General features: G+C 49.2%; 1 protein-coding gene across 3 annotated transcripts; it reads right to left on the reverse strand.

Moving 5' to 3' along the window:
• Positions 1–47: 47 nt before the first annotated feature.
• mphosph8 (M-phase phosphoprotein 8) lies at positions 48–17,568 on the reverse strand. Of its 3 annotated transcripts, none has more exons than XM_088914488.1 (15): positions 17,270–17,522; positions 14,445–14,591; positions 13,306–13,446; positions 9,766–10,908; positions 8,873–8,981; positions 8,165–8,449; positions 7,828–7,950; positions 7,622–7,710; positions 7,161–7,301; positions 6,567–6,653; positions 5,483–5,637; positions 4,810–4,961; positions 4,060–4,190; positions 3,215–3,298; positions 48–3,100 (listed from the first exon to the last, which is right to left on the reverse strand). In XM_088914488.1, the coding sequence occupies exons 1-15, from the start codon at positions 17,381–17,383 to the stop codon at positions 3,059–3,061; spliced, it is 2,943 nt and encodes a 980-aa protein (XP_088770614.1). In that variant the 5' UTR covers positions 17,384–17,522; the 3' UTR covers positions 48–3,058. The 3 variants fall into 3 exon arrangements, with proteins under 3 accessions (XP_088770614.1, XP_088770612.1, XP_088770613.1); XM_088914486.1 differs by lacking the exon at positions 13,306–13,446 and adding an exon at positions 13,817–13,843 and having other exon boundaries at positions 17,270–17,520; XM_088914487.1 differs by lacking the exon at positions 13,306–13,446 and having other exon boundaries at positions 17,270–17,568.
• Positions 17,569–20,233: the final 2,665 nt, after the last annotated feature.

Genomic DNA, 20,233 nt, shown 5'->3' on the forward strand with positions numbered 1-20,233 from the left:
CTTAATACTGCAGATGTCTCAGCTGTTCAAAAACACAACAGGCCATATTTTTATAAAGATGCATTATTTTTAATGCAAAAACATAAACCAGCATTTTGTAAGGTTGGTAATAGCTTAAATACATTTTTATATATGCAAAAATGAAGTGGACAGCCATTGCAACTTAGAAGGAAACATGAGCCACTTCAAACATTTACAATTCCAAAAGAAAAAGATTGACTGTACCCAGGTCACAGTGAAAAGGCAGAAGTACAAACTGGTTTGTAACAAAAAAAAAAACAGCCTGAAGGGATGAAGATGTTTCAACAAGCACCAGAGGTGGAAATCACTCATATAAAGCAGTGACAATTCAAGGACAGCAGCAGGTCTCTTGAATTCTTCGAAAGAAGATTGTTAAATATTGGATCTTTGAAAGATTTATTGAAATGTATTCATACGGGTAAACATTTACACTACTTAAAATGTGTAGTGCGATTTGAGAAGTTCCCCCCCCCAAAGTTTGGTTTGATTTTACATGTTTGGGATGACCTGCAGTTTTCTGCTGCCAAAGCTCATAACCCCAGAATCATTAGTCTCTGCTGCACAGTGCTTACAGCTAAATTCATTAGACGGATATTACCATGCTGTCCTTTCTTCACTCCCCTGATCAAGAAGGCACTTGGCTTACTGTGGCTTACACAACCAGTGTCCATGTGGACACACAGCATCGCCTCACAAAGGAGATGTACAGGAACAGTGGGGGGGAAAAAGTAATCAAACTTTAAATTTAATGAAACTCGTGTATATTCTTTAAATTTTAGGAGTCAAAACAAAGCAGTAACCTGAAAATGTGCTTAGAGTTCACTAAATTAAAGTCAATAACAGCCCTAACAGGTAATGGTAGTTACTGAAATAAAACATTCCTACTGAAGCCATAATTTGCAGTAGATGAAATTAAGCTTCGTGGAGCATAACTATAACCCATGATACGCAGATAGAAATAAGAAGTCAAATACTCCTGACAATATAAAGCCCAGGAAAAGTACTTATAAATCATTAGTTTAATGATCATGTTCCGTTTTCCAGGACGGATGCTCTACCTAAACATTCTGTATTCGAACTGGACCATGCAGAAATGCTTGCTTTCCTATCGAGTACGAACTGGGCCACAATGACGTCTGTAAGTCAGACCCAGAAGCTTTAAAATAGCTGCAAAAGGGGGGTTTGCAATGCAGACATTTTACAACATAGTATTCAGGGACAAAAGACTTACTGAACATCTAGGAATAAATGTTAAAACAGAACGGCTTCCAAGTCTGGGGAAAATGCCACCTTTAGATCTAAAAAGAACACGATTTTTTTAAGATGTTGTACAATTGTCCAGAGGGCATTCAACAGACAAACATGCAAGTTTAAAATGGTCTAGTGCTGCTTTAATTTAAATCCGATTCAGACAGATGCAAAAAGTTAGTGCTGATTTTATCAAAGTTAGGCAAGACCAGACTTAACCGTTCAAATAAAAATGCACATAATTACCTCTTACTAGAACACGTATAGCCCAGTTGGGCACAAAGCACAAAAACAAAGATCCTGCTTTGCAAGTACCTTGATCTCTTCAGAGAGAGAAACGCGAATCCCCCACTGCTCTCAACTGTCACACAAATGGTCACGGAGCCGGGAACAAGCCCCCAGCATGCCCTGCTCTTGCAGCCGTCTGACGAGAAGGCAGGGTTAGAGCTTTGGATCAATCGCCCGCCAGACGGGCTGAATCGCACGTTTACAAGTTTTTGTTCTGCAAACAAAGTATTACAGATAAATGTGCAACAGATCTTTAGACCTGGGTACTGCATAAAAATGACACTGAAGTTTGTAGGACACAGCTTCTGCAGAGATTTTAATGGTAATTTGGTGATAAATGATCAATCCTGCTCACAGTGTAATTTAAACAAAAAAGCTCTCGGGGAAGCATACTTCCCCCACATTTAGATGACAACCTCAAATGTAAAATTAGGAAAACACTTCCATCCATAGAAACATGGGGAATAAATATTATAGCAATTTACTGAAAGATTTCAACTAATCCCCCAGGAAGCTACAACTTGGACTCTTAAGGTCTAAGGTTTTGTGAATAACAGCCATAAAGATAGGCTGCAGCTGTAACAACACCTGTTCAATTAAACTGTAATCGTAACAGAAGACGCCAGCTTCATATTGCATTTTAACCAACAGGTCAATCGCTCACTGCTGCCTCACTGCTGCCTGGAGAATCGTTACTCTTTAACCCAACGAGCTCCTGAACAAACTGGGACCTTCAGGTCACCTTACACAGACCCCCGGACACAGGATTAAATCTTGCTTGGTCATGCTGCTCTTGTAAAACATTTCGCGCCAAAGAAATGGTCATATGAAGGACGTGCCTCCTCGCCAATCCCCCTGTCTTGAGAGCGAGCTTTGGCCCTTGAGGCAGCTCTCCACAGACCTGAGGGGGCCCGCCCACCCCCCCCGCCTCTATCAATGCACTTGCTGAATGAGGAACAAAAAAAAAAAACATCCATAAAAGGCAAAACTCTCAGAAGGTCTCTCTGCAGAGAAAATATTTGTTGTAAAATGGCGTGGGGCAGATTAACAGCTTGGTCCAGAAACGAATGATCCAGGGATCGGAAGCCCCTCGCGGGCTGTCGGTGCAGAACACCCCCCCGCCCTCACCCTCACCCACGCCGGCGCACGAGCCCCCGCTGCTGACCCACTCCCAACAAGCTCCCAGAGCCACTCGAGACACTCCAGACCCCTTAGACCAAACCTATGTACAGAGCTGGCATCAGCGCTGGACCCACATCACCAGATTACAGCCCGTCTCCTGAAAGCTGCTAACATTCGGGAAGAACGCTCTACTGGCCTCTGAAATTAAATTAACCCTCCCCATGCATTTCCTGTTACTTTATCTCGTCTTCGGAGAAGCAAACCGCTGGCTCTGAGCCTTCAGACACCCGGGGTGTGGAAATGTCCCCCCCTCTCTTAGCAGTCAGCAGCCGGTGGAGGTCCGGTTCTTCCATAGAGCAAACATGGAGCTTTCTCTTCCTTACTGCAGCTGCACTCTATATGCGCTAATTAAAAGCTTAACCTGAAATAGAAAAAAATAATGCCGTCCTCAATCAGGAGACTAAATTCCTATATGCAGCACTTAAATCACTGCAACATGAAACATTCCCATCTTAAAACAAAGCCTAACTCTTACTTTTGCTGTTGGAGCTTCACACAGCCTTATAAAGAGTTTATTCATTCCTTGCACAGGGCTGAAGGAGTAAATGAAATGGCTGTCCTAGAAGACAGATGGAGGAAAAAAAAAGCGTTATCATTCTTTCACCTAGATTTGCATTTTAGCTGATCAGTCATTCCGGGTTTAAGATTTCACTGAAAACACCCCCCCCCCCCCCCCCCAAAAGAATCTCCAGAATACTAAAGTCAGGGGTAGGTCTCCATCGCAATACTGCACATTTTTAAGCAAACCATCCATTCCAATAAGACTTTCCAAATGTGATGAGAGCAAGGTTGCAGAGGTCCCAGTGCTCTTTTGTCTGGAAAGGACATTCTCGTCCAATTTCACCCGCTCCTGAAAATAAATTCAGCTCCTCCGTTTCAGAAGCTGCATGGACAAAGCGATCCTAATCAATTATATCCAAGAAGGTCCATTCGTCACAAACCTTAGCAGGATATACAGAAAATGAATGTGAACTGCAAAAGAATGGACCTTCTAGCCTGGGATCTTAACTCCTTTACCACATTAGTCCTTCCACATTTCAGAACAAATGAAGGATTTTTTTTTTATAATCAATTGCACAACCGCAGAAAAGTGTGCACCATAAGCCAGTTGCTCACTATGGGAGGTAAGACAGCAATTAAATTACAAACGTTATGCACAAGTGACATATGTCAAGACTCATTTTACACAAGAAAACTGGAAGCACTACAACCTTGACAGCAAGGCCACACCTGACCTGTTGAGGATTGCATTACAAGAGCTTGCAACCACTTCAATTTTCTATCATGGTCCTGTGTAAATGAGGAGAAAGCTATGCTTACCAGAAATACAGGCAGCTGGAACTTATCATTGAGAACCACTGCTTGTACACTACAGGGCCCACACAGCCTCGCTGTGATCTCATTGCCACCAAAGAAATTTGCGTGGAATATGAACAGGAGAATCCCAGACCCTGAAAAGGAAAAAAGAAGGCAACACTTCAGGCTTGAGCGCTTCCCCAGACAATTCTATGGTCTCGGACTTTTCCGAGATCTTCGACCTCTCGGAGTCCATCACCAGAAGGCTGCTTATTCCCAGTAAAGGTCGCAGCATCCCGAAGACTATTCCAAAAGGATAAAGCGGAAGTGTGCCCTGGCTGGGACACACACAGTCACACACACAGAGACACACACATACACAAGATGCCAAGCTGCCCAGCCGGCATGCCTCTGGAAGGTGGGTGGACACTGGAGGAGTAAAAAATTCCACACAAACTCCATGCAAGAGGTCCAGAATCAAGAGCCAAGGGCGATGATGCCGCAGCACTACCCACAACACCACCACCGCGCCACGGGTCCCCGAGTCACGCCAAGGTGAGAACCTGCAGAGACGCAAGCGGAGGACAGCCCCTGCCGCCAGGCATGGAGCAGCGCTTCAAGACACCGAGACAAAACTGCACGTCTAGCAGGAAACAAGTTTTTTTTTTTTAAATCCCCAATATAAGTCTTATATTTCATCACCTAGTTATTTAGATGCGATTAATTTCACCAAAACAGCATTACGCACATATATTGAAAGCTTTTTCTCCGTACCTTCAGTTGGACTGTGGGATTTGTAGTTGAACTCCAGGGAAAAGTCCGGCCCCTCACAGAGTCTGTGGCAGGCTAATGGGAACACGGGTTCCAGCAGAGCCAGGCGGGTCTCGAAGTAATCCCGGATCGTGTCCTCCGCCACACTCGACAGCCTAGGCACACACAGCACAGCTCTCTTACCCCAAGCATGCTAGATGTGCTTGCCTTTTGTGTACACGATTGTTAGAAGGCCTGAGCGTTCGACACGAGTAGCGCACTCAATAAGTACTTTGTGACATTTTCTGCCGGACATTGCAACACGAGCTAACGGCCAGAAGAGCTGCATTAGCTGGGCAGTTTTTCCAAGGAGAGGCAACAGGTTTTCTAAGCTTACCAACAAAATAGAAACTTAAGACATCTTAAAATGTCCATGTTCTCATGTATTTTAATTCATTTGCCATTGTAAACTACTTCTAATGCCACATGATTATCTTAAATTTGAGAATCCACCATAAACAACTGTTTTTCTCCACTACCATCATCCCCTCCCCCCCCCCCCCCAACATCCTTTTCTAGGACCAAGTTCTGCCTTGCTATGCCATAGGCTTGATACAGAGTGCACCCCAAGTTCCACCGAGGCGATGACAAAAGCACCACACGCGCCGGTGAGAGAGACAGGACAGGAAGCACTCACGTGTCCATGTGTGACTTGATCAAGTCGTACACCAGGACGTTATTGCTGAGCTTGGCAAAATGCAGCGCGCTGTTCTGGTGTTTGGACAGGATGTTGCAGTCGGCCCCATACTCCAGAAGGAGCCGCACAATCTCAGCATTCCCTTTCCTGCATGCCTGAAAAAAAAATGATTCCGGGATATAACGTTGCGATTAAGCTGGAGTCTAGCCGCACACAGAAATATCCAGTAGTGTACAGCAGTTCCAGTTTACCAGGAAAATTAAGTACCTTTCACAAGCTTTAGAAAGTTTACCAGCTAAAGTTTTGCTGGCTAATACCAGTACCTTATGATTACATATTCACATTCATTTAAACTTTCAGGAACCTATGAAAATCAATTCCTGCTGTTTTTATACTACAACAGATTCCTATTTATGAATTCATGTTCATTTTGTAGATCTCAATGCAATCTGAAAAGCTGAAGGGCTATACTTAAAAGTAAAGACAGGCTTCAAAAATTAAAATTAATTGTACCCAGGGCTGCTCTATAGAAAACAACAGTAATTACAATAACGAGGTGTGATGCGTTCGCCAATTTACAAAAATACCCACATCAGGTTAAACCAGGAAACCACTAACAAAATCTCATCTCTCTCTACATAATCAAAAAGAATTAAAAAAACCATGGTGTAGTAGGATATTTAAACAAATGCTGGTATACATTACACCTAACGGATTCCCTACGAGCTGCCAAGTGCGCAATTTTACAATATCAATAGCCATTCTGATAATGCTACCAATTGGTGGTGCACCTTTATTTACCAACAAGTTCACAACAAACCAGCTATGGGAGAAGGCTCCACAGCCGAAACGTTGTTTTCTTTCTTCTCTTTTCAGCGGGGAACAAACCTTAGCTTGTTCCTTTACAAACAAGCTGTTACACATGTGCGTTCTTCAGGAAGGGCAGTCCCTAATGACTGCATTCGGGATTAGAATTTCATTGCAGGTTTAGTACATCACACAACTGGCAAGTCAAATAACATGTAGAACACTTGTTTTGCAAGAACTGACTTCTAAAAGAAGCGAGACAACCCCTGCAGTTCACCTTCATGAGAGCGGTCTCCCCGTTGGACTGCTGTGCATTGACGTAGGCCCCAGCCTCCAGAAGAATCGCCACCGTCGGCAAAAAATTCTGATTTAAAAAAATCAAGAGGAAATGAAAAGTACAGAATGGATTATCACATCCAGGTACAATATACCTTCCCGAGCATATCTAAGTCATTCATTTCAGAAAAATGTATTCTTACATGTTAAAAATAGTTTAATACTGGGGAAAAAAAGCAAATACTATTTAGAATAGCTTTGTATACACGCCTACAGACATGCTACGCGTGTAACTCAATGTTCAGTAAAACATTAGCAAGACCGATCAAATGACTGAATCACAGCTGCACGGGATAGAAGTTCAGATGTTTTACAGTGCATGAAATTGGAAGGTCATGCACATGTCACAAGACTCACGGAAGAGCCACATGAATATCGTTATCTCAGCATCCTACACGGCGACCCCCCAGCTCTCAAGGCACGAGTGGGCAGTCGTCTCACAGTGCCCACCAGATGCCTGAGCTGGTGCCAGAGAAGCCGTCTCCTCTCCCCGTGTGCGAGGAACCTGGACGGGGTCGGAAGTAAGACGGCATACCTTCTCGGCCGCGTGCATGAGCGCAGTGGTGCCGGCCTTCTGCCGGGCGTTCAGCTTCACGCCCTTCGTGATGAGCAGCCGCAGGATGTCGTCCTGTCCCCCCGCAGCAGCCAGCATCGCCAGGGACATGCCGCTGGAGTCCTGGGGAGCACAGCGCCGCGCCGCGCGGCACACCGTGAGCTCGGCAGGGTTTCACATTGAAGCAAGGCTAGGAGCGCACGCCAACAACCAGAGTGCTCATGTATCAAAGTCTTGATGTCCGCAGACTTCTGAAGTGCCTGGACTTTGCTACTGTTAACAACGTGGGAGAGTTAACTTGCAATAAAATCAAGCTCCCCTCCCCCCCCCACTCCCATTTTAAACTTTAGACAACAAGACGACTCATTTCAGTGAACTCAACCACACAAACTTGTGTATGCACATCATTGCTAACTCCCCCCCCCTTTAAATTAGACAAGTACCTCCTGATCCAAATTATAATCCTCTTTAGAATTCAGGGCAAGTTTCACGGTCAAGTAATCTCCACTTTTCACGGATTCCCGAAGTTCGCCTTAAAGAGCGGAAGAGAAAATAAATCAGTATCCATCTATAAAAAGTTAACAGCAAAGCAGATGCTTTTTCTTCCAAGCAGGACATGCGATATCCTTAAACCGTCACCGTCACTCACTGGATGATATAGTCGCAGCTGAGAGAATGTCATCTTGCCCATTCAGATGTTTCTGGAAGTCTTCCACAGTCATCCAGTCAAGTTTAAGGTCCATACCCAGATTTAGAACAGGCTGACCTCTGTCTGTAACAAAATCGGAAAATTTTGCAAACCCCGTGTCAATCGGTGTCCCCTGGTGTGATCATCACATGACTGCACCATGTAAAAAGACAGATCTTCCAGAGTCACTCGAGGAGCCTGACAACACTGGGCCACAGAAATACCCCAGACGGGCACTCGCGACGCTTTGCAGCTCAGTGTGGTCAGCGGTCAGTGGGCAGGGCGTCGGCAGCGCTACCTGGGCCCTTGTCCGCGTGACCGAGGGGGTCCGGCGCGTCGTGGCTCTCGTCGCAGGCGATGTAGAGCCGAGGCTCGCTGTCCTCCCGTCTCCTCCTGCGCTCCCTCTGGACGCCGGAGCTCCACCTGCCCACTGCCTCGTCCCCCGGCTCCGGGGACGCCACCTCCGGCCTCCTCTCCCAGCGGTCCCGCGGCTCCGGAGGCTCGTCCGCCCGCTCAGGCCGCTCCTCCGCCTCGTCCGAGGGGCTCTGATCCACGTCGAAGCTGTCCCGCACCGCCGGAGCGCCTGGGAAGATGTTGCCAAGCAAGCGGACCGTTGGCTAGGCCTCACACTGGTCACCAGCAGTGGTGTGCACTGGGACCACTCATTGCAAGAGTCCCCTTTGAACCTGGATTTCCGCAGCGCGCCCTGTCCGGCGGTACAACTTACTACAGCGAATAGTGAATCATGCTGTTTTATTACTGTGCTTAAGGACTTCAAATGTTCAGCAGGGACAACAATTACACCTCTTTCATGACATGCTGATCATAAGCATTAGCCCTGCGCTTTAACTGACGAGTCATGTCCAGCTAATCCAAATTAAGGGGGGAATTCAGGACAAAGAAAATGGGAAAACAAAAATGCTCAAACGAAAAGACTACAATGGGCAAATCCCAGCATGCCCAAATTATCACCCGTGCTTTAATATTTTAAATAACCTTTGCTTACACTCTACAGTCTTGGACTCTTTCCTGGTCTTCTCCACCTTCTCCGGCTCTGGTCTCTGAACAGGGACTTCTTTCACGGACTTCATCTTCTTCTCTGGCTTACCTGGGGGCTACATGGAAAAAAAACAATCGCTTACAGGTAAAAGACTGTTCCGTGTTTTGCTTTTATCTACAGAAACTAAATATTACACTATCGTGTATTCTAGCTCATTACTTAGATGTACCTCAGCAGAAGATTATAACGTTTACACCCCATCTTGGAACATTTAATAAAGTAAACACACGATTGTATACATATTCTCCCTTTGGGAAAGATGTTTTACGTACTTGCTAGCAATACATGAGGGGCCACCAGATGACTTACTGGGCCTCTGCAAGCATCTGGTTTAGCTGTCCCACAGGTTCTAAAGGACTGACTGGAGCCCAGTCCCACGGTGCTCTCCCAAGAATCGCATTCACGGTGTGTGGAAGGGACCTACACTTTCGCCTCCTCAGGTTTACAGTACATGCGTTATTCTGGCAAGGAAGGGTGACCGAGCACCTCCAACCAAAAACTCCTTCCCTCCCCACCAAGAGCAGTCATCACTTGACCAGTCAGTTTCTTCATTATAAGAACCACAACATGAATTAACTTCACTTCCGACCCCAACTCGAGCAGAGCAACGCAACACAAACCACGTGTGGAACAAGCGCTTTGTTCTCATTGCAGGAACGTAGTGAAATGTAAATTTACGCAGAAAATGAGTCAGAAAAAGTTAAAATCGGTCATTTCTTTAAAAATATGAACTTTGTTTCTTTGGTAGCTTAAGAAAACCTTGGTTTACTAAACGCGAGGTACGAACATCTGAACAGAACTAGCCGGTGACGCGCAAAGGCATGATAAGATCAGCACACCTTGGGGGAAATCTTCGTTTGGTCCGCTTTATCTTCCACAGCGGAGCTGGGCGTGTGGCTACTCGGCCTCCTGGGCATCCTGTCCTTCGCCTCGCACGTCAACAGAAACTTCTCGAACAGGTTGGGGGACTCCATCGGCTCCTCGGGCCTCGCGGGCTTGCCGGCGTCTCTCCCCTTCCCTGCAGCCCCCGCGCCCGAGGGAGGATCCAGCTTGGCCTCGTCCAGCTTGGCCCTGCTGGGGGCCCTGGGCGAGGCGTCTCGGGCTTTGCCTTTGCCTTTCTTTTTCACGGAGCTGCCCCCCTCGTTGGAGTCCGAGGAGAGGAACCCCGGCTCATCCTCCGTCGCGCTCTTCGGGGCTTTGTGAACCTTGGCCGTCGAGTCCGGTGGCCTGTTGGCCAGAAGCAGATTCTTGAGCTTGGCGTGGGTACTCTCCTTCCTCTGTAGCTGGCCCTCCGGCCTCCCACTCCTCTTCTCCTGAGCGGGCTCCTTCACTAGCAGGGCTTTCACTTTAGTCTCCCCCAGCTGCGGCGCCTTGGTTTTCTTGCAGGCGGCTTTCTGCTCTGGGGGTCCCTGCTCGGAGCAGGGGTCCGGGCCCCCTTGCGTCGGGAGAGAAGTCTTCTCCGAGGAGCTGGGTGCAAGGCTTTCTGCGCCACTTCCCTCAGTCGGTACGCTCATCGGCTCAGCCTGGGGCTCGGCAGCGTCTTCCCGAGGGGAGTCCTCCGCAGAGTCCAGCTGCTTCTCCGCGTCACTTCTGTGCTCCTTGGAGCCCTTATGCTTCTTCTTGCTCTTGCCAGGATCCTTCCTGTGTTTTGCAAGACCTTTGGATTCTTCTTTCTTCTGCCTCTTATTGGCCTTCAGCTCCTCCGCCGGCTCCACAGCTCTCTTCTTGGCCTTTGACGGCTTTCCAGCATCGGCCACGGAGGCTGCCGATTCGCTGTCTCCCTCCTCAGAGTCCTTACTCTCGGGCCCGGCCGCTTGATCGGACCTGTTCTTCTTCTCCTTCTTGTCTTTCCTCTGACCGTCTGCGGCACTGTATCCTTCCTTCACCTTCTTTTTCTTCTTTACCTTCCTTGAGGGGGATTCTTTCCTGTCTCCCTCGCTCTCCGAGTCCGCATCAAACAGGTCGCTCTTCATGGGTAGCTTCTAAATAAAGGAAAAGACGATAAAGGCGTCATGAATCTGTTGTAGTTCCTCCAGCTCTTTCCCCACCCATGTTTAGCATGAATCTCCCAAAGGCCAACCCTGCAGAATGAGTAATGTCTTATTCACCGTGTTCCAGAAACTACAGCGAAAATACTGTTTATGAACACAAGCGTCTTTGAACACTCATGCAGGCCTGGGATTTTTTTTTCTTTCCCATTTGGGAAGGAAGGCCTTTCACTGAAAACTTATCAAGTGCAAAACCTTAGATCCAGTGTCAACTGCTAATTTCATACTAAACACTGAGGACAATCAATAATAGCAGTAAATGGTTAAATAAAACTCATTCCTTCAAATAAAATGTTCTTTTCATTTAATTTTCAAATGAATGAAGCAACTAAATATTTAAACAAAATATAAAGCCATTTAGTGGGAAATCACTCCTCTGTCTTAGGTATGTCAGCCATGATGCATAAATGGGACAAAGTGAATATACAGATACTAATGAACAGACAAAAAAAACTGATACTAACTGCAGGAAACCAGTGGAAAGGGATAGAAGAGTTCATTCTGGTTAGCAGTAAGGTCAGGACACTTTTAAAAAAGAAACTGTAATAAACCAACAGGAACAGGAAAAGACTAAACTATCAAGAGGGGACCTGCAGATAAAGTGTTTAATAACCTACTTCATAAATGACAGCAGAAATACTTGCTATCGTACCAGGCAGGCAATATAGTAAATCATCAGCAATGTCCATAAAGTCCTTTGGGCACGTATATGTTTTAATATTAATAATTTAGTACATGATATACCAGTGTTTTTTAGACCCTGTTTAAGACATTGGATGCAGTTGTCAACAAACTATCCAGGATAAATCATAAGCGTCTCTAAATGTTTAGGAGAAACAGCTGTTTGCAAAAGTCTAACTAAAATCGAATCTGGCTGCAGAACTAACAGTGACAGGTCTAACACTTCATCACGAATTCTATGAGAAAATCTATGGATTGAATGGCCCTTATTTGTAGGTCAGCAAAGGCAATCAGCAGGAAGCAAGAGGTGGCTAGCTGAAAAACCTGCAATTTAGGAAGACAAATACAATGCCAGGCATCAGCATTCTTTGCCATTTTCTCTGAAATGTTTTCCTTTGATGAACAAAAAACTAGCTTGGACAAACTTCTGCCTTGCATTTGCATCAGAAAGTGGGACCACAGTTAAGCTTGGAGCCCTAACAGACACAGTAGAAAAAAAAACAATTACAAACAGACTCCACTTGGAGGCACACATCTACCATTCTATTCCAACTACAGTCAGCAACAATGTGAACAGAAATCTGTCCACTGTGCAGCCAGGGTCCAATCTGAGAAGCACCTGGAGCTGTAGAAGTCACCAAGGACTGTACCAGTAATAATTGAATGCAACCAAGTTCATCACTTCATGTACTTTGCCATATTTATAATATATCAGTGCCCATTTGTACTCGAAAGCACTACCATTCAATTCCTGCACCATTTTGACCTTCTCATCTGTTGTGACAGCTCGAATTTGTCATTTCGCTTTCGGTGTAACGTTCTAATCTCATTTCTTTAGGAGTACATTATGTCATTTTAACAGGTACTGAAGGTACTTTTTGTAGCAAGCAGTTAGCCATTTCCATTAGGGACAGCAACAAGATAAAAAACAAATCCACTGCAGAGGGCTCCCAGGTGACTGAGCTGGCAGAGGCACGTGGTTGGCGCCTGGGTCACGTCTCTGAGCGCTGACAGGGGGGGGCCAGTCTCCAGGGCCCTCGGGGCTCTGGCAGGCACGTGGTGCCGCGCTCCAGCTGGAGCCGAGCTGTGGCAAGGGGCTGTGCTTCCTGCGACGGGGCTAAGGGGCAAGCGGTCCGAGAGTCTGCCTACGCTCTCATCCTCACCCGCGGCCCATCACAGGGGTCGGGGCCTAACAGGGAAACGGTACACCGTAGGCTACCTTAAATCCAGGTGTAAAAAACAAAAAAACAAAACAAAACAAAAACAAAAAAAATGGCGATTCTCAAAATTACAGAAAAAAAAACGAACAGGATCGGCCCAGACCGGAGCTGGTCTGAAACTCATGCAGAGTACCAGGAGAAGAATGCTAAACCCGGCAAGGGACAAAAGGCACTGGGTAGGATTCCAGCCACACATGGTGCGTCTTACACCCCCTCCCAGGCATTTCATTCTGTCCACGGGTACGAGTGTCCAGGAAAAAGGTATGCAGAGAAAGGTTAGACTTTCTACACATCTGCCCTTTTTCCATTTCAACGCCTCTGAGGTCCTGAGGGCACTACGGCCGGGGACCACACGCCCACATTAGCGCACCTCCTTCTACCCCTCTAGAACAAGTACCGGCTCCTCCTGTGCTCCCGGGGCTTCCCTTACCTCCTGCGACGTGTCCGTCTGAGCCCCACTGGCTGCCACTGCCACCTGCTCCTCATCAGCTCCAATACTGACCTCGGGTGCCCATTCCTGCACTGTACTACAGCTTACTGCCTGCGTTCTCTCCACCTGTGCACCCTCCACCTGCATTTTCCAAGATGTGAGAAGGATTAGAACGGTGCCGCTTCTCGATTGGCGCTTCAGCTTTCAGTGAGACAGAACCCAGGCTTCCAGAGCAGGAGCTGGCAGCAGAGAACCTCACTATCTCTGCAAGATAACAGCATGTAAGCTTTGGGGCGCGGCTGACCTACCACCCCTCCCGAGCTGCTCAGGTTACAGTGTTCTGCTTTAGACCAGCAGTCCACAGTCACTGGTGCCTTTCCACTATGCACAGGCTCATGGGCCCTGATGCACAAGACCCCCTGATCTTTCTGGGTTAACATGACAAGTGCCTCCATGCTGCTCTCCGCTGCGGAGTTTAAATAACCAGATCTGCAGCACAAACCACACCAACCTGCGCTCCATCCCTGGATTCTAATTCCTACAGAAGGGGGAGAAAATTCACCGAAGTGCGACATGAAAAAAAGAGAGAAAACGTTAGTCACAGGCACAGTAACTTGCTTGACTTAACTTTTGTTTCTGAGATTTAAACCGTGAGCTGTCAGAATGAGCATGGCTGACATCATACCCAACAGGATCAAAAAGGCTAAGACGGTGCCCATTGTGATTTTCCACCCAAAGCCAAACGTTGGTTTGAGGTCTGAATAAGTAACGTTGACTTCATTATTGCAGAGCATAACTCACCTTCTGAAGCACTTCTTAGGCCTGTGAGCAATCTGGGAATTAGCTTGAAATTGCTCCACACACTCTCTTGTATGGCTATACAGAGGTCAGGTGCAGCTGCCATTAAGCTTGCAGCCAAAAATGAATAAGATCACCAGTGTATAACTGGCTATAGCCTTCTTGTAAATATTGCCATTTAAATCCCATCATTTGTCCCAATCTGAGACAGCTGCACAAAAAGGAGGTGTGATTTTGTTGTTTACCAATTGGGAAAACGTCAAGTAGCCTTGATAATTATGTCACTTTCATAAAGACCCTACGTGCATTGAGGAGAAAAAAAAAAAGAAACTCTTCCTTACCATACTGTCCTTCTTTGCTTTATTTTCACCCAGCTTCCTCTTGAAGGTCTGCAGCACCTCGTCGCAGTCCTCCAGGTGAGACTCGGGCTCCCAGGTGTCATCGCCGGAGGAGTAGCCCTTCCAGCGCACTCGGTACAGGACCTCCCCCTGCCACACGGGAACAGAGGCGGGTCAGCCGAATGAAGCCCTCGCCCCGCACCCCACCCTGGGGACCCGGGCCGCTCAACACCGGCTTCCTTCCACATGACACTCGCCAACACCACATAAGGGCCCCGGAGAACCTTCATGACAACAGATCAAACCAAGGTTATATCGCACGAATGCGACCACATCAGCAAGAGAGTACGCACGCGGAAACACTGCGGAAGGACGTGTGTGGAGAAGCAAGGAGACATCTTTACGAAACGGAAGTGTGGGATGCCGAATAAGATTGCTTCAGCAACACAGCTGGCTGATACCCTGGCTTCTTTCAAGAAAGGTATGGACAGGACCTTCTGATTAATTGGCTTTTGACCGCAAAATGGGCTGAAGGGCCTCCCTCTTGTTGGGAGGTTTTCTTCTGTGCTCATCCTTCCTATTTATATTCACATCGAAGGAAAACAACGCAGATGGAGGAGTGCGGTCAGTCGCCGCCCTCTGAAAGAGAGCACGAGAGCAGATCAGAACTGCTGGGGCCCTCCAGTACTCTGATCTCACTACTACACGGGCTCTCTAAAGATCTGAGCAGCCCTCGGGAAGGTTTCTTTAAAAACATGAAGCGTAACTGTAGGGTTCACTTTTTTTTTTTTTTTTTTACACACAGAGTGCTTGCCACACACAGCCCCGTTCTCTCACTGCAGCCTCAGATCAGTACCCCCCCCGCCCCACCCCACCCCGCCCCAGCGGATTATAAGGGCTTCTGGGACTCGGCAGACAGGACCTCAGAGGTGCAAGCGCCGGGGGCAGGCGAGCTCGGAAAGGCTGGGCGAGGCAAGGACTGGCTGGCTGCCAGACTCCCCGGCTGTAGCTCAGGCCCAGCGCCGCCACAGGCCTCGCTAACCCCTCGGCTCCACGAGCGCCTGCGGTCCTGGGGGTCTCTTCTCACCACCCTGGCTTCAAAACAACCCCCCCCGACTCCCCAAGGCCTGCGCAGCCATCTGCCGTACGCCGAGTGCGTCGGCGCAGCCTGCCTTGGCAACAGAAACCCCTCCAGATCAATGGCTGCTGCACTCGGAGGCACACCCCGACACTTCTTCCCAGGGGCCCGAGCCCAGACACAAAGAGAAGGGCCCCCTGGGCTCCCTGGCACAGAGCACAGCAGGTGTGGCCACGGCCCTCTCCGTCCACGCCGACGATAACAACTCGTTCGCCCACAAGTCACGTCAGTCTCCCAGCACACTCAATGATCTAGGTGTGACCAGGGCTCAGCGGAGCCGTAAACTCCAGTTGCCCCGGTAGTAAAGGACACCACACTGTAGAAATAAAAACAAGGAAATACCGTGCACGGAGGAGAGCGTGGGAAAACACATGCCAGGCTACAATGTGAGGGACGAAAACAGCCTCCCACACTGTGCCAGCTGAAAGGGTACTGGGCTGGAGACTCAGAACAGGGCAGACCTGTCACCGGCTGCAGAGCCTCGAGACGCAACACCTGGCGGGCGAAGATTTGTTGTGAGCGAACTTGCGCCAAAGGAAATCTCACTCCCCGCGGGTTCTCCTGGGTTTGCAATACTATTTACGCATTGAAACCGACTTTGGTGGATTCCATGGGAAAGCTGTAGCCCCAGCAGCAGCAGCAGCAGCAGCAGCAGCGGCACTGTAAGACACTCGGTCATCTTGAGAGGGACGGTAAAGGCGTCGCTGAAGCAGCAGGTCGTGGGGAGGCTGACGCAGGCGGCCAGGAATGGGCACAACCCTTCAGCACCCACTCTGAAGAGTGAGGAGACTCCAGCTCTCCGGTCTTCCTGTCGGGGGGGGGGTTCAAAAATAAACTCGCCATCTTTCACTCTTCGGGGTTCAGGGACTTTTAAAACCCGATGAATGTCCCTCTTCTGTCCGGGTGTCAAGTTTAACAGGAAGCCGCCCTATAAGTATTAGTGGTCTTACCGAGCCGAAGACATTAAAACGAATTTGAACCCCCCCCCCAAGTGACAAACACATACTGTACAAAACACGTCGCGTAGAGCAACAGGACCGTTTACTACAGCCCGGCTGGACTGTGTGTTTGGGAAAATGAGCGGCGGTGCTGCGGAACCAGCCCGTGTGTGTCTGTGGGCGCCCGCTCCGCACTGAGAGGCCGGGCCGGGCCGAGCACTGGACACCGGTCAAGACACGGGAGGGACCGACAGACCGACGAAGCACAAATCCAAATGTGACGGCAATCCAAACCGCGGGGCAAAAATACCCCCCCACCCCCCCAGCGGTTCGCCCTCACAGCCGCACGGCTGACCGAGGAGTCATCTCTGTCGCCTGCCCTGACCCGGGCCGCCGCAGGAACAGCGTGTGACATCCCGGTTAACGCGCACACACACACACACACCAGGTCAAGCCTGCAGGGGCGTCGGGAGCGAGGTGTGCGTCCCCCCAGCCGCTCCGAGCTCTCCTCCGCCCCGCGTTAAACACCGGGGACGGCTGCAGGCACAGCGGGAAAACCACAACAACCACAACGACAACAGGAGGGAATAAAAAAAAAAGAACTATAAACAGAGAGGCGAAGGCTCTCTCTCTCTCGGGGCAGGACGGAGCCCGAGAAGTGACCACTGCGGTACGGGCCTCGGAGCCCCAGCTCCGCCTGGCTGCGGGCTCCCAGGCTGGGCTCCGGGCTCCGGGCTGGGCTCCGGGCTCACCTTGGAGGTCCTCATGTCGATGATCTGCTCCACCTCGAACACGTCCCCCTCCTCCTCCTCCTGCCCGCCGTCGCCGGGCTCCGGCCGCTCGGCCCCCGCCGAGTGCTCAGCCATCTCTCCCGCCGCCTTCTTCGTCTCCCCGTTTCTTTTCCTCTCGTCCTCCTTGCTCTCGCTCTTCCCTTCTTTTTCAATGAACTTGCGCGACCGCCGCACGTCTGCGACACAGCCGAGCGCCAGGCCTGCCCCCAGCCCCGACCAACTCGAGCCTCTGGCCCTCAGGGGGCGGGAAGGCTGCGCTGAAGGGGGGCGGGGGATTATGGGCATCAGCTAACCAATGGTAGCGCGCATGGCGATGAATGACGCCGCTGGGTGGCCTATCAGACAGGGGATGAGAAAGTAGGCGGGAATCGGCGGCGGCCGGGCGTCTCGACCAATCGCAGGGCAGCTCGCGGACCCCGCTGTCGCAGTGTAGCGCGAGCTGCGCCCGTGGGGCTGGGTGGGGGTGGCGCGTGGGGTGCTCTCGTGAAACCCCGAGTAAAGCACAGATCGCTGGAAGTTATCGCTGAAGTTTCCAAACCCTCCCGGCTGGCATCGGGCAGGTTTTGCTGAATTTGTTTTCGCAGAGGATTCGCAAAGCTCGTTCTGAGAGAGACTGGGGATTCCGGAAGAAACCAGCCTTTGGTTTGCGTTCCGGCGCAAAACGCGCACACACACACGCGTGTATATATATATAATTAGTGCAATCCATTGTGAAGCGAATAAACACCCAGAATATTGGGTCAGTAGGGAATGAGACATTTTAAACGACACGAGTGGAACGGGATGCTTTACAAATGAAGTGTGCGGGGACGGGAGGCATCAGCATTCTCCGCAGGGAGAGGGCTGGCCTGAGACCTGTGCAGTCTGGGTGTGTGAGACACGCGTGGGGAGGTGACAGACTGTACACACGGAGAACAACAGGATCACGTGTCGAACAGCGGCGTGTGCAGCAACCAGGCGCGGGAGCGAGCTGTGGGAGCATGCACACCGAACAGGCATGAGAGTCAGCGCGTATTAAAACTGCACAATCACGGTGCACAGAATGCACTCAACAGAAATTTGAGGGGCGTTGATTTATAGGTATTTTAGGTCTCGGTTTTTATTATTTTGTTTCCGGAATCTGCGACGACACTTTTACGTGTTTTGAATGTCTTCGCGGAGTGTCAACCACGACCCCCCTGTTCGATCGAGCACTCTGGGGTTTGATCTGACCCCCTGCCCGGCAGGCGCGGTTCTGGTCCCGGTGTCGAGTCCGGTTCGGTTGTCCTGGAAGTCCGTAACCCGCCAGATCCGCGCTCCCCAAAGCTCTCCGGGATCTGAATCATACCGGCGGCTCCAGCGTGTGTTCATATCGGGTTCTGGGTGTCTTCCACGCCTTTGCTAGGGATCAGAGTCGTGTGACAGGTGACTGCAGGCCCCGGGCGAGTGACAGCTCAGGTCTGTGCACAAGGCAGAGGCAGACCGGGAAGGCGGGGCGCGTCTCTTATCCTCATGTGTTGCTTAGCAATCATGCTGTATGTGCGGGGTGAGAAGAGTCCTGCGAGATGTCCAGGGGACACTGAACTGGGAACCACACCGGCTCGCCGGACACTGGTCGCCCCGAGGACCTGGGTGTGTACGGACTTGGAATAAGGTGCGCTTCTCCCAGCGCCGTCACGATCTGGCTCAGTCAGGCCAGCAAGGACCAGCTGCGGGCTCCTTTAAAAAAAAAAGGCATCAAAAATAGTCTATATAGTAAAAAAAACATTCCAGCTAAAAGAAGCTTTCTGTCATACAACCGGTTCTGAAACGACGAAATTGAGAAATCCCCGTTGTACAAGTAAAAGCGCATGAGCCCAAGGGTGTTTTTTATTTTGTGCCCCCTTGAGTTTTGTTTTTACAAAAGCTTGTAGTACAAACATGTCCAAGCTTGGTTACCTAAACGCAACATGCATCTCCCGCGGCAGTGGGCGAACACGACCACCCACGCGTCTGTCAAGGCGGGACCTTTCAAACGTGTTGAATCGCGGGTCTCCGGGACTGGAGTTGGAAGCTGCTGCCAACGGCGTGTCAGTGTTGTGGGGGGCATGCGAAGCTTGTGTGGGGATTATCGGAGCGATTTATACAAGATGCTACAGCAGGCCAGTATAATAACGGATTAGGCAATTCAAGAGTGTTTATGAACACGTGAGCTGATTATGTCTGTATTTACAATACAATATTAACCCCTACATACAAGCATTGGGATGTGGGTGCTGTAGGATGGTTTAGGTTCAGTGCTGCAGGTTCGCTGGACGTGGTCTGGTTACATCTAAAAGCTGGAAGAGTATTGCAAAAACAACAATGCGGAGGTGCTCTCCATTGTTCCTGGAAGTGGTGTTGTTGAACCCGTATTTTGAATTGTTGCAGAAGACATCCTAAAGAAGAAGCAGAAATATCCTAAAACCAGCAGCTCATTTATCTAGCAGGTGCCGTCCATCAGGTGAGACGCTGAAGTGACGCTGAACTCGAGTTACTGTCCCCATTGTCCTGCCGAATTTAACCTTCGGTCTGCACAATCTGCTAATGAATAAATAAAATACCAGGACAGAAGGATTTGTTTAGGGGAGTCTGTTTATGGTAATTAATAACAGAAATAGACCCAAGGAGAATATTGCAAATCATCGTTCAAAGCCGATGTTTTTTGAAAACTTTCTCGATCCCATCTGTTTGAAATGTATTGTTCAAAGCAGAGAAGCCTGGGATCTTCAAGATATTTAGGCATTTGCCCATAACAACTTTCTGCTGTTGTTTATTTTTTTGGTTTCTCCATGAACATTAAGAAACCCTACAATCGCCTTCACACCAATCTTTACCAGCACTGCATCCGCGCAGCCGAGGGCGCTCAGGATTAGCAATGGATCCCAGAACGCCCGGAGACGGCCCTACGTCACCGCCGACGTCATC

Source organism: Atractosteus spatula, chromosome 4, assembly GCF_055471065.1.
Source record: "Atractosteus spatula isolate fAtrSpa1 chromosome 4, fAtrSpa1.hap1, whole genome shotgun sequence".
Classification (NCBI taxonomy): Eukaryota; Metazoa; Chordata; class Actinopteri; order Semionotiformes; family Lepisosteidae; genus Atractosteus; species Atractosteus spatula.

Bases quoted from the DNA above. Each gene is read 5' to 3' on its own strand.
- mphosph8 (XM_088914488.1), bottom strand. From the start codon at position 17,383: ATGGCTGAGCACTCGGCGGGGGCCGAGCGGCCGGAGCCCGGCGACGGC. The intron at 7,711-7,827 runs GTGAGTGACGGT...CCGCTCTTTAAG, and splicing joins AGCTGCGACTATATCATCCA to GCGAACTTCGGGAATCCGTG. The intron at 4,962-5,482 runs GTGAGTGCTTCC...GTGTGTGCCTAG, and splicing joins ATCAAGTCACACATGGACAC to GCTGTCGAGTGTGGCGGAGG.